General features: G+C 47.5%; 5 protein-coding genes across 5 annotated transcripts; 3 read left to right on the top strand and 2 right to left on the bottom strand.

The window, feature by feature from the left end:
- The first annotated feature begins 259 nt into the window (after nt 1-259).
- On the top strand, nt 260-2,234 carry EDB93DRAFT_1182023 (uncharacterized protein). The gene is made up of 3 exons (XM_041450677.1): nt 260-352; nt 429-664; nt 718-2,234. The coding sequence occupies exons 2-3, from the start codon at nt 467-469 to the stop codon at nt 2,056-2,058; spliced, it is 1,539 nt and encodes a 512-aa protein (XP_041301783.1). The 5' UTR covers nt 260-352; nt 429-466; the 3' UTR covers nt 2,059-2,234.
- Nucleotides 2,235-2,878: 644 nt separating this feature from the next.
- Nucleotides 2,879-3,449, top strand: EDB93DRAFT_112829 (uncharacterized protein). Its single transcript, XM_041448829.1, has 2 exons — nt 2,879-3,193; nt 3,248-3,449. Exons 1-2 carry the CDS (start codon nt 2,974-2,976, stop codon nt 3,301-3,303), a joined length of 276 nt encoding a protein of 91 aa, XP_041301782.1. The 5' UTR covers nt 2,879-2,973; the 3' UTR covers nt 3,304-3,449.
- Nucleotides 3,450-3,670: 221 nt separating this feature from the next.
- Nucleotides 3,671-5,556, bottom strand: EDB93DRAFT_1256180 (uncharacterized protein; the record flags this gene model as incomplete). The annotated part of the gene is made up of 5 exons (XM_041453903.1): nt 3,671-3,798; nt 3,863-4,437; nt 4,492-4,631; nt 4,681-5,319; nt 5,380-5,556. The coding sequence occupies 5 exons, from the start codon at nt 5,554-5,556 to the stop codon at nt 3,671-3,673; spliced, it is 1,659 nt and encodes a 552-aa protein (XP_041301781.1).
- Nucleotides 5,557-7,624: 2,068 nt separating this feature from the next.
- EDB93DRAFT_1095371 (PLAC8 family-domain-containing protein) lies at nt 7,625-8,267 on the top strand (the record flags this gene model as incomplete). Its single annotated transcript, XM_041446686.1, has 3 exons — nt 7,625-7,805; nt 7,865-8,037; nt 8,091-8,267. The coding sequence occupies 3 exons, from the start codon at nt 7,625-7,627 to the stop codon at nt 8,265-8,267; spliced, it is 531 nt and encodes a 176-aa protein (XP_041301780.1).
- A 683-nt stretch (nt 8,268-8,950) lies between these two features.
- EDB93DRAFT_1243392 (uncharacterized protein) lies at nt 8,951-9,936 on the bottom strand (the record flags this gene model as incomplete). The annotated part of the gene is made up of 2 exons (XM_041452135.1): nt 8,951-8,992; nt 9,661-9,936. 2 exons carry the CDS (start codon nt 9,934-9,936, stop codon nt 8,951-8,953), a joined length of 318 nt encoding a protein of 105 aa, XP_041301779.1.
- Between the last annotated feature and the right edge of the window lie 3,357 nt (nt 9,937-13,293).

Genomic DNA, 13,293 nt, shown 5'->3' with positions numbered 1-13,293 from the left:
CCAAGAGTGGGGGACTTAAGATGTGATGTTGTGTGTGCTACGAGGCATTTTGCAACTCTCTACTGTTTTGCAACTCCGGCCCAATGATAGTAATGATCAATAAAGCTTCGAATGAGTTGCGCTTTTCGAATTGACAGCGCGATTGATTTTCTCTTCTTTCCTGAGGAAGTTGAATTGCAAGCACTGACTCACTGGGGAACGCAAATCTGATACATATAAAATGCATATACACTGCAACATCATGATGTGGGTATGAAGAGTTCAAGTGATTATATAAGCATCGCGCAGATGTTCAACTTGATCACGAAACGCGTCGGGTAAGTATTAGGTAGAGCTATTTTGAAGTTTTTAGGTAGGTCACCTATCGCAATTCATCAGCAGTCGATGGGCTATACGATTTTTACATGCTAACCGAATTCACGACATAGAAGGAACGACCATCTTCCTTTCACCACGATCGAGGACGATGGCTCATTCACTACCTCCAGAGCTATGGTCACATATCTTTGGTCTAGCTGCGGATGAGGATACAATTTTCTATCCTGGCCTTCCAACATCCATGACCCAGTCTTCTTGGGCACGTTCTGTGGTTACGGATTGGCAGCTAAGGACGCCTCGCGACTTGATCAACATGGTTCAGCGCAGGAGTTATGCTACCAAGAAGGTGTGCTGCGTTACACAACATAGACACTCATTTCTCATTGTAATCCTCTATAGTCCATCATATCAACGTGCTTATCATGGCGTAGTCTTGGCCTCGAATTCCTCGTCCGCTATTTATTTTTCAACGACCCTTCGAAGCTTCGCTCTCTTACTGTCCTTCTCGCTTCCAATCCCTCACTTGGGTGGTGGACACGCCGTTTACATATAACTCATTTTCTCTACGAGCGCGGTCCTTCCCTCGACGATTTTGAAGCCGCCCTCATATCTGTACTCACCCAGACTCCTAACCTAGAGATTTTCATCGTCGATTGGCCTCTATCAAGGGCATTTGGCCCCATTGCGGACACGCTGGGTATGTATTGCAAGAACTTGCGCACTGCTCACTGGCATGTCCCCGCCGAACTCCTTCCCAAGGTCATATGGGCATTAGACGCCCTCCCACTCCTAGTTTCGCTTGCCGTCGAGTTCGATGCACCACTCCAGGATTCTGACACGCTCACCTTGGGAAGCGCACAAGATGTTAAACTCTACCTCCCAAACCTTCAGCAGCTCATCCTGCGTGGGTACTCCGCTGAATTCATTGAACAAGCCAGCGGCTGGACCCTCCCTCTTCTACGCAGCTTTTCCTTTGACTTTGGCAACAAATGCGAAGACGTTCCTGATATTTTACCCTTCCTCAGCACCCACGGGACCGGCCTGCTCTTCCTTGATCTCAACTGTATCCCAGCACTTGATATCCGCAAAATCCTAGACCTATGCCCTCTCCTCACCGCTTTCTCTTTCAATCTCGATTGGAAGATAGCGCCTATCACCCAGAATGCCGACACAGGAGACGGACCAATCATTCTCACTAATCGTCCACACGAGCATATCGCACACATCGGGCTCCATGGGTTGCTTTTTGCGTTCGGAGTAGGCCTTGCTAGCGCTTATGCCACCCCCGACCCTCTTCGCGCTCTCCTTGTGCAGCGTACGAATGACAGGAATTTTGAAGCGCTCACTAAAGCGAGTTTCCCTCGACTTGAACGAGTGCGCGTGTTGAGCACGACGGTGCTCATGGACTTAGAGCGTGCAGACGGGCCGCAAGGGAGTGGAATGGAGCGCTGGGAGAGGTGGGCAGGGATGTGCGAACGCAGGGGTATCCGTTTGGAGGACTGCACAGGCGCACTATTGGGTACGTTACCTCAAGAGTTTGGAGAGGAGGAAGAGGAAGAGGACGAGGATCAGTTTGAGGAAGATGATTTTCTAGAAGACAATGAGTATTCTTATACGGACGATGAGGAGCCGGCCAGACCAGGTGGAGTGGGTTTGTCAGAACTGAGGGCACTGCTAGAAGAATGTAGGAGGATGAGCGAAGAACGTGAAGACCCGCCGTTTGCATTAGCGTATCGATGACTTTGGGCCATGGGTGTTTTGTTCTTGCTTTGTTAATATTCATTTTCACTGATCATAAGTTTCATGTAGTACCGGATACATAAGATAGCTATTCACATAATTTATTCCACTGATAGTTCATTATGATCTTGGTCCCGTGAAAATACTATTTATATGGGTGGTTGAACAGTTGTACATCGTATTTGTGAAGATATACACAGCTGGGTGTAGTCCCGTGAGCAGCATGCCACCTTCTGCGGCCAGCCTACATCCTCTAGGCAACACATATTTGCGACATTAGCGATTCAGCTCAAACGCATTGCCCCTCACAATGACCTGGATATATCTCGTACTCACAAACACCTACATAATGTGCCCAGCCCACGTTAAGGTACCAGCATTCAACGGGGTACATGAGAATTTTTTGGGCAATAATGACGCGGCACCACTGGAATTGTCAGGACTAGTCAATAAATTTCAGCATACTTACCATATTGCATTATCTTGGATGGTTGTAACGTGTGCTAAATCCAAAACACAATCATGATGGCTGAAAGAATTTCACATTGGTATGACTCGGACGAGGGAAAATAACGACATGGATGCTGCAGTGGCTGCGGTGAGTCAACGTTTCATCAACTGGCTTCAATTTCCGAGGTAATATCTCACTCTACGCAAGATTGCCAACAGACTGGCTTCAATTTCTAAGGTAATATCTCACTCTACGCAAGATTGCCAACAAACTCGCTTCATAGGGTAGGTTTTATGTGGCGATCTGCTGGCATGGCAGACACCATCTGCTCGATATGAATTTCAGGTGGATAAATTCTCACTATATTTAAATGAAGAAGAATACTTGACACATCAAAACAAGGCGATTTCCTACCATCAACACCTTGCAGAGATTTATTTGATCTCATACCAAATCCTCGAGAAATGCGTCTTTCCTTTGTCCTCGCCGCTGTTGTTGCTTTGACAGCATCAATGTCTGCCAATGGCTGTCATACTTTTTGCAAACATACTAGGGACTGCAGAGGGTGCGGCCCAGATTCAGAGTGTGTGAGTGGTCTGTATCCTGGATCTATCCACATGACTTACCGGCGTGGTAGATCTTTTATATATGCAGCGACTGATAAATTGGGATTAAATAAATCCAGTGAGCGGATATGAACAGGTTGTCGAGCGGCCCCATACTTATTACAAGACACAGCTATCTACAAAACGATAGGCCAGAATTTCACAAATACACTTAGCCGCTTGTGTTGAACGGTTGTTGTTGGAGTGAGACCAAACAGAAGCGCTCACGCTAACTACCTTTGTAGGTCATATCACAACTCATCAGTAAATCACTTGGTTCTGTACAGTGTGCCAGCCTGACAGCTTGGTCCCTATTGGCTAGCTCACCACAGTACCAATTCTTTCTGTGAGATTATGTGCACACACTCTACAGACACCCAGAAAATGGCTCTGGTACAATCAAATAGCACTGTGCTCGCTGTTCGCCCATTCTAACACATATAACTCAGGTAGTGCTGCCGAAGTCCGGTTCTAATTTTCCGAACGCCAAACCAAAGCCGTTTGGTCAAACCCTGGACCGAACCAGGTTCGACCTACAGATGATGGGCTACTGTCATCACGCCTTATCGTGTCCTTTTCCCTCTGGAGTCCGTGTCTTAAACGCTCCTCTACGCACAACATCCTCCACAATCCTTCTCGCTCGATCTACAAAAATGCTCTGGTCTCCTGGAAGCCTTTCGCGACCTACGCACCAAATTCAAACCATGAGCCGTGCTACATTGAGAATTCAAGGAAATGCAACACCCACCTACAATCGCCCAGTTCCGCGTGCTAGGTATCCGGAGCGTGTCGCACTCAATCTTCCAGCCCAACCACCGGCTCAAACGCGCAAGCCAAATGCGATAGGCTGAGTATTGAGACTTGTGCGTGCCCTCAGCGCCCATACCGAGGCTGGAAATGAACATAGCTTCGTCCTCGGCCTCGCTTGACACCACACCAGTGGCAGCGTCAAGCGATTCATCATTAAACAAATCGAGCGCTGACGCCGCAGACGAGCGAGTAAACCTCTCATCGAACATCCATGCACAGCAGGGTATGGAGAGGTACCCGCTCGCACCCGTGAGCGTTGCTAGTACAGGGAGCCATGGTGTCAATTCGTCTGCGTGATTCCCAATGAGGAATACTCCGGGCTCCCAAAGCGATTTCTGTTCATCGTTGCTGCTGTCTGGGGAAAGAAATTGAGTGGGGTCAAGTGCGTGCACCTTTAAGGCTGCCTGTGATGAGTTGGGGTAATGTGCCCAGGAAGTCCGTGCGCGGAGATCGATACCATATCCAGAATAGCCTTCAGCCGAGAGAATATGTGTCAATAAGCCATTGCCACAGCTGCATCAAAATGATAAAAGACGGTAAAATAGATAATGTTGCAGGCAAATTCACCCAAGATCAAGGAATCCTCCAGATGGACGAGGCCAAGATGTCCATCGTGAATTATCCAGCTCCTTCACGTCGGCTAGATCAGCTGAAGCGGCGAACATGTCCTTCCAGAAAAGCATAAGATATGTTGCGATGCCGATGTCCTAGGCAAATCAGCTGCTGGTATAAACTTTATACGGAGTGAATTCATACCTCAAACACATGCTTCAGGGGATCAGTGGACTCCCTCCATGTATTTACTATCCCTTTATGGCGCTCGCGCATTCTGAGATATACGTCTTGATATATTTCTCGGGGTATGAGGACATCATGTTGTACGCGTTTTTGATAATGAGTGAGTGCACCCCAAAGGTAACGGTGGAGTGTGTCGAGGAGTGCAAGTGCCGTACGGTAGAGGCGACCGTTTGGGTCTGTAGGCGTGCCAGGGAGTGGAATAACTTCAATGCGCAGTGCCGATTGTGCGGAAGTTGAATCTGAGGTTGTGGTAATGCTGGAAGGGATGAACCGGAAAGCAAGATGTGACACCGTAGGATGGTAGTAGGGCAGGCTCTCTCCTTCGGGTACAAGCGGTGTAAGAACCAACATGGACGGAATACCCGTAAATTCACCGGTTTCAAAGGCGTAAAGCGTACAGTGCTGTTCTAGCCCCGAGTCTCTACCTGGCCTACGCGGTAGCAGCTTGCGATGTACATTGCGTACAGGGTAGTATCCCTCCAGGCATGGAACAGACGTCGGGATGGTAGTATCGGAGTCTGAGATGGTCTCTGAGCGTAAGATCAATGTCGAATTGTATTCCGGGTGATGAATCAATTGCGAAACAGCTGCCTCGAACTGTTATAGTAAATCGGATCAACGACAACTCGGAAAGCACATAGCCTGTATACTGCGCACCAATTCAAGCGGGACATCTACGGGACAGCTAACCAATGACTGGAATCTGAAGTGCAAAGGATTGGAATCTGAATTGCGCAGCGACGGTACGTCGTGGTGAAGCGGGTGGACATCATTGACACATGATAAATTCGAAGGATTGAATCTTGGTCGCTGAACTGAAGGCGTCGTAGCCATGTGTGTAGGCGAAAATTGGCAACTGGTATAGCGCTACACAATGATAATGACTAGTAGTGAGTGATCCGATGGCACTGATCAAGCATTATGCGTTATGCATGGAGGTCAATTATCAAGATATAAATTGCAATTGCAACGTTGAGCACCGGAGCTGGTAGAAACGTCTGAAGCAAGGACCTGGTGTAATGTGGTTTAGAAAGATGAAGAGCCGATCTAAAATTTTCCGAATCCTCAAAACGGTCTCAATCCACTATCATTACAAATTCCATTTCTATCCACAACTCTGTACGAGAAAACAGCGCGGTCTAGATATAAGTCCTGCTCCCTATCTGCCATGCGGTGAGTTATTAGTGTCACTTTGATGAAAACATGCAGCACATGACGCTTGCATCAAGCGACAGTGAACGATCGTGACGCTGAAGAGCAAGATGTCGAAGGATGGCATCGATGCTAAAGTCTTTGGTTCGAGTCCGATATATCCCAGCTGCAGGCTGCGTGCAACATCACAAAGAAGCCTAGCAGGCAAATCAGATAGATTTTCTCTATAGATGTGGTCAGAAGATGAAAGCCAAGCAGGATCACATCGAAACTTGGCGTCGGGCGAGGAGGCTACACTCCATATGCAGGTCTCCTAGACAACCTTCATAGTGTTGAAACACGATACAATGGACATAAGCACGTTCGACGAGCAACGCCCCAGTAACCCAAATATTGATGTTCGAACCATCAAAAGTCACCGAATCCACACGACAATCTGGGAGATGCCTCGAACATGAATCGAAGTGGTCGATAAGCGCCGAGTGTAACCAGGTACGCGCAATAGCGAGCATGGCCAGATGAGCCTCGGTATGATCAGTGGGTCATAATCCAGTGCACATCGACATCGTGTATACAGCAAGGGAACGATAATTGATATCAATTGCACGAGGTTTCATCAAGGGACATTTATTCAAGAACGCTGCCATAGGTAGTAGGGCCCGGGGATTCACCTATGCAACCTGAACTTGTGGAAGGCTTCAGAGACACACGACAAATACCAACCAGATACGGTCCAGATCCATAGAGTACAAGAATTCCAAAGGCAAGAGGTAAATAAACAACAGGTTAAATTTCGGAGAGAACGACAAAGACCTGGGCTGGCCAGGAGCTGGAGGACACTCGAAAGTCGTGCAAGAATGGAAATGTTTTCCCACATCCCTCTGAACCCGACCGCTTCCGAAGTACTGCAGTCGGGGAGATGTCATTCTAATTTGTTTCCCAGTGATGTGGCAATGAGCTACTACGGTCGTTGTCGTCCTACCTCGCATCAGTCATGAGGTCACATCTACTAAACTAGTCACTTCAATTTATCTTTTCTCTTGAAATTGTGGGCTTTACAGACTATTCCGAAAATACAACGCCACTGCTCTAAGCTTGTCTAGACTCTGGACGCTGCGGATATGCTATTTGATGTGGAGTTGGAAGGTTTTGTGCTCAGAAGCATGTTTTTATGTAAGTAAGTTGCACGCTTGTAGTACGAGTTGATGCAATTTTTCTGAGTGTCGTGCTTAAAATTCACAGCTGATGGCGGCACTACTGGAATGGAGTAGCATTGTAGGCTTTCTTGCTACGATAAATACCCGGAGAACGTGGCAGCATTAGAGCTCAGCACCTCGCCCCTTGGTTCCTTAAGTGCTATCGATATTCTTCTAATAAGGACTTTCTGCCCAGGATTTAAATCCCGAGTAACATACATGGGGCAACCAGAGATGCCGATCCTCTTATAACAACCGTTTTGCACTTTTGTAAGAGGTGAATGAGCTAATTTAGGTTTCACACTCGTCGAAATACCCCTAACCTCGAAACCCCTCTCAACTACTTCGAACATGGCCACCGTTTCCCCAAGCACATATCAGCCTACAGGCGCCCCCCACGATTATAATTCACAAAGTTCAGCTGGACCGAAGGTATATCATGTCCTGATAGTAGTGAACGAGTCTTTTCTGACAGCCTTGCCTCTCTCAAGCCAGTGCAATATGCTCCTGACGATCCCAAACCACGCCAGGAGCAGATGCAACCCACAGGACATATGGACGCTTCAGAGGTGCCACAGGATAAAGGGAAACCAGCGGGACAGTGGACTGATCAGAGCCAAGAAAAAGAGCAGGAAGGCTCCGGTTCGGGTGCAGGGCACCCTGGACAACAACAAGATCGACCCCGTAACTATTGGCACACTGGGCTATTTAATTGCTGGGATGACGCTGGGACTTGTGAGTTCCATACAATCTTACCACGAAGTAAATCAATCGATCCGTAACTTACTTAACAGATTGCATGTCGTGTTGGTGTCCTTGCATGGTATATGGGAAGAACCGACACCGGCTTGACCACTTGGAAGAAAACGATACGGCAGATCCGGAACATGGCGGTTCGGGCTGTGATGCCGATTGTTGTATGCATCTAGCGCTTAATGTAATGTGCGGTTTCGGTTGGATACTGCAGGTGAGCACATATTTTGTCGTTCTTCACAGGTACATGTTAAGAAAGGTTGGTAGCTTGGGCAAAGAGCCACATTGAGAGCACGCCACCACATTGATGGAAGCCCTGTCAACGATTGCTTGACTGCATACTTTTGCACCCCATGTGAACTCACCCAAGAGAGTCGAGAATTGACAGAGGAGGAAATGACTGCTGCCAACACTCAGAGACCCGAACAGACTGATAATAGATAATTATTGCGGACTGGCCAGAATTCTGTATTGCTACAACTGCTTCTAAGACTTCGACTCACCCCCTTTCCTTTCACGCGTTGTTGATCATCCCTTTTTCTTTCTTAAAACAGCCATGTATACGATGTCTAAAATTGTACCATTTAGTCTTCATTAGCTCTTCTCTCCTATATACGTGCTCACGCTAATGCTGGGGAAAAAACTGCAATATATAGTCATGTCTTAGCACCGGTTTACTGATTGGTGATGTCTTGACACTGCAGGTAGCAACTTTGACTCAATCAGACTCCAGCAGGCTCCGACACTGGTAGATAGTTACACGTAACAATTTGATCCGAGTCCCTCTTTTAGTCGGAGTCGTCGAAAAGACAGTCAAACCCAGACTCCAAACCAATCGGCGGTGTGTAGAGAGCCTTAATCCTAGTGTACAAATACAACCATACAAAGTTTTTCCGACATAATTCCGACTTTTTGTTGGGCTCTAACACACCTAGCTGACTGGCACAACTTGCTGTGGCGCAAGATTATGTTCTGTTTGTCTCGCCATAAAATCTCAATCCTTTTGGGAAATCGTCCACCGGTGTCCGCACAATAATGAATAAACTAATATTATTATTAAAAGGGTTTAAGCGAAGAGATGCAAACATTCGCCGCACGATGAACATGCTGCACCTCGAGGCCACTAGCTATAGATCAAAGTGTGATTGGTACTGATTGCAGAATAGAGCCTTTTTCCCCCCATGCAAGCCGCTAATTCAATCAGCAACATATTGCATGCCCTCCAGACCAATCAATTGTCTGTCGCGGGCTTTGTGCAGGGTTTATTGAATAGCAAAGATCTGCATCGTCACATTGGGCGCAAGTCTCTGCTTCACAATGCTGGAAACATCTGTTCATTGCTCTATCATCAAGAGAGCGCCCACGAGCCAGTATCAAAATGGGCAATTGCAGCAGTTACAAAGATAATCTGCAGAGAAGTTACTGATTTGAGCCATGAGAGGCATGGGCTACATTTCAAGGCAAGTGCTGCAACGGTCGAGCAGCTCAAAGGCAAATTTATGGAGATGATGGCAACAAAAATGCGTACGGTAACACCACTGTTGTGGGGCCTCATCAGCGCTCTCCTCGACAGCCATCAGGACCGCCATCATGCCATGATAAATCTTGATGGCATGGCAAGTAGCCTCCACTCACGGTTTTGGCTCTGCGCTTCAAGTCGCCAGCAGTCAAGCATCGATGCTTGAAGGTCATGATGTATGACTTCATGCATACATCAAAATCCAGGCTTGGTAACCATCTTCTTGGTTTCGTCTGGTCGCAAGTACCCCACTGACTGGAACAGACTATTCTCATCATCTCTGCCTTCCTTTGGCTGAAGATATATACGCCAGAGCACATCCGCACATGCCATCTTGTAGTGGAAAAGCCTGGGAAGAAAAACAACATATTGTAAGCAGTTTTTTGGTGTTGTTTCGATTCTCCTGCTGCCGCCAACAGTGTCCAGCCTTTCCTTCGTCAAAAGGTCACCATGGACAAGGAGTATGTGATCTGACATGTCTATGTCATGGTCCTTGTTGAAGTCGTCACTATTTTGATCTCCAATCCCCCCTTGACGAAGTAAGTTTTCCATCACTTCAACATTTCCATCTGTTGTTGACTGTTTGATGTTCATGGCCCGGCAAGGTACCTGCTCAGTCTTGTGCAAGGGTATGCGGTCCACTGGTGCTGGCTCGCACAACTCCTTCTCAAAATGTCGAAAATGTCAGCCATGGTGGACTAGGATCTCCCAAACATGCCACGCAAATGCTTCTTGCTGTGGACTAGGTCTCATTGGGTTTGGCTGTTGGTTGTAAGTGTCGTCTTTATGCAGTCGCATCATAGATTTAAGTTCGATAAACAGAGGATGTAGTGGGTTGAGAGGGAGGGTTGGATTGCGAGGGTTTCATTCCCACATCCACTGGGTGTTACGACTTGGATGGTATCTGTTGGCGACGCTCAAACAGAGCGTGTGTCGTCAACGGTCGAGGACGTCCTTGGGCTAGCCCAAGGTTAGGGGTCTTACTTGGCGAGGCTTCGGCAAGTAAGATTTGACTGCCTATGTCCAAATTGGGTAGCTTATGTCAAGTGGGTGTGAGACGATAAGCTATATCGGCCTAGGCTTACGACACCCGAAGGTTGATCGTAAGATCGTCGTTAATTAGAAGGACAGAAGTCCGACTAGTTAACAGGGGCTTTGCTCATCAACGAAGTCGATGAGTAAAGATCGAGACTATAGGCTTATCCACGAAGAGCAGATAAGAAGATAGAATATAGACTGCTGGCGAGGCAGAAAGGATCACTCTGGTGAGAGTAGGAGGTCAAGAACCAAGTAGATTCAAGTTAAGGAATATGTTACATGGTAGCAAGTTTATATAGAGGATGGGACGCGTATTAGTGGATGATAACTCGTACTACCAAGAGAAGTAAACGGTAAAGGGTATAACCATAATAGGAAGGCACATTCGAGGTGAGACACGGTCGAGTCCTGAATGTGCAGATAAGAAGTGAGTCAAAGATCAGAATAAGAAGTGAAACGCGCAGGGGCACAACCGTGCAACTGCGGAACTAAGTATAAGTCGCATGTGCGACTGCGCATCGAGTCAGAGATCAAGAAAGGGAATAGGGCAAAGGGGATGCGTCGTGCATCATATCATAGGTTACCGTCCGGACGGTAAGGGCAAGGGGACTGTCCATAGGATCAGTCAGGTGGTGGAACGGAGCATGGGTATGCTTCGTCAGCGAAAGGGTCCGGCCAGATGTACTGGCTTTGCTGAAGCGACAGGTAGAGAGCAAAAGGGAATGTGAGGATGACAAGGATAACAAGGGTGAGGTCGGGGTAAGGGTATGACGCGAGGGCTGATATGAGGAGGATTAGGAGAAAGATGGTAGGGGCCCAAGCGTCTAGATGTTCTTGTAACACTGGGAACAGCGCAACTGGTTGGCGCTGTTCACGCCAAACAGTGGTATGACAGTCACAGAGATTGCACTGACAAAATTTGAACGGTGCTCGAGCGTTGGCTGATCAGTTTTGAAGTCAATATCAAAGTTATCGTAAGCAAATGCTGACTGTAGTGATCAAACTGCGTGTCTTATTCTAGCTGATGTTTGGTTTGATACAGATTGGACAGTGCTGTGGATTGAAGAAATGCTGATGGACAGACTGGCATGAGCGAGCGTTATTGAATATACACTCAGTTGGCTATACAAGCAACTGTATTAGTATATGTACCTATTGAATATACACTGAATGAAAGTATTAGCTAGGTAAGTAGACCGTAAATGAAAGTGTCTCACCTCAGTTGGCTATACAAGCAACTGAGGTGCATAGATGACAATGAACAAAGAAAAACCGTACGTGATTATGTAAGTAAGCAGTCACGTGTTACGATAACCGTTATCGTTGTTTGTACTGACTTCCAACACTCCTTCTCAAACGATGACTCTAACTCCTAGCTCGTGTGCGAAATGCTTCGCCTTAACTGCTTGGAAGGGCCTTCGTTAGCGTGTCGGCGACCATGTTCTCTGTCGGGCAGTATAATAGTTTGATCGAGCCGTTCTCGACACAGAAACGAATGTAGTGGTATCGAATATCGATATGCTTGGTGTGTGCATGGTAGCTTCCGTCTTTGGTGAGTGTGATTGCTGACTGGTTGTCACTGTATAGTGTTGTTGGGTGCTGCAGCGGCCGAAAAACTTCCCCGATGAAACGACAAAGCCATTGAGCTTCCTTGGCTGCGTGAGTGGCCGCTACGAATTCTGACTCTGCAGTTGACAGGGTTACTAGCTCTTGCTTTTGTGAGCCCCACAATATTGCACCGCCGTCAACCAAAAACGCGAATCCGGTTATGGCACATCTGTGCTCTTGACTGGCGCCATCAGCGTCAGTATACCCGACTAACCCTGCACCACTTGTCCCAAAAGTGAGTCCCAACTTCCTTGTTCCCAGCAGATAGCGGTATACCCGCTTCACTCCTTCCCAGTGCGTCCACCCTGGCTTGTCTGCAAACTGCGCGAGTGTCAAGACGGCAAAGGCTATGTCTGGACGTGTTCCGATGGCCAGGTACATTAGGGATCCGAGCGCTGAGCGGAACAGGACTCGTTTCATTTCAGCGACTTGTGTCGTTGTGGTAGGGGATTGGTCCTGTGTGTACTGAATACTTGGGTCCATAGGCACTGCTGCGGGTTTAGCATCAACGAAGTTGTACTTCATAATGATAGCGTCGACAAATGATTCTTGGGATAATGAGACGGTGCATGCTTCACGGTTTCGAGTGACTTTCATGCCGAGTAACCAGCTGATGGGTCCTAGGTCTGTTATTCTAAATCACTATGCGATTTCGACCTTGAACGCTTTAATTAGCTCCTTCGAGCTGCCAGTTATGGTGCAGTCATCGACGTGTGCTGCAAGGATGAGCAGGTCTTCTCCTATGTGTGCTGTGAACACTCCCCAGTCACTTTCCATCCGCTCGAACCCTAATTCGGTGAGTTCTCTGCACAAATGTTTGTACCATTTTAATGCGCCTTGTTTTGATCCATACAGCGCAACTCGAAGCTTCGCGACCTCGTCCTTTCCTCCTAAGTCCACTCCTGGTGGCAACTCCATATAGATCTCTTCATCCGCGTCAAGCTTGCCATTCAAAAACGCACTGTGGAAATCGAATATGTCAATGTCCCAGTCTTGGCGCATGGCGATAGCGAGAATCAGTCTCAACGATGCGAGACGAGCCACTGGTGCGTAAGTCTCGTAATAATCAACACCGTATACTTGAGTGAAGCCTCGTGCGACTAGCTGGGCTTTATACTTATTGATTTCTCCTGCAGCGTTCCTTTTAATCTTGAAGACCCACTTGCAGCTGATGACATTCTTGTTCTTGGGCCGCTGAACAATGTCCCAGGTACGTGCTTCATTGAGACTCTGTAGTTCTGCATTGACGGCGTCTCTCCACTTCGCCCAATCAGATCGTGTCTTCGCATCTTCGATGGTGCTTGG

This window comes from Suillus bovinus, assembly GCF_016758785.1.
Source record: "Suillus bovinus strain UH-Sbo-P2 chromosome Unknown EDB93scaffold_114, whole genome shotgun sequence".
NCBI classification, from domain to species: Eukaryota; Fungi; Basidiomycota; class Agaricomycetes; order Boletales; family Suillaceae; genus Suillus; species Suillus bovinus.
This window is presented reverse-complemented; position numbering and strand designations above follow the sequence as displayed.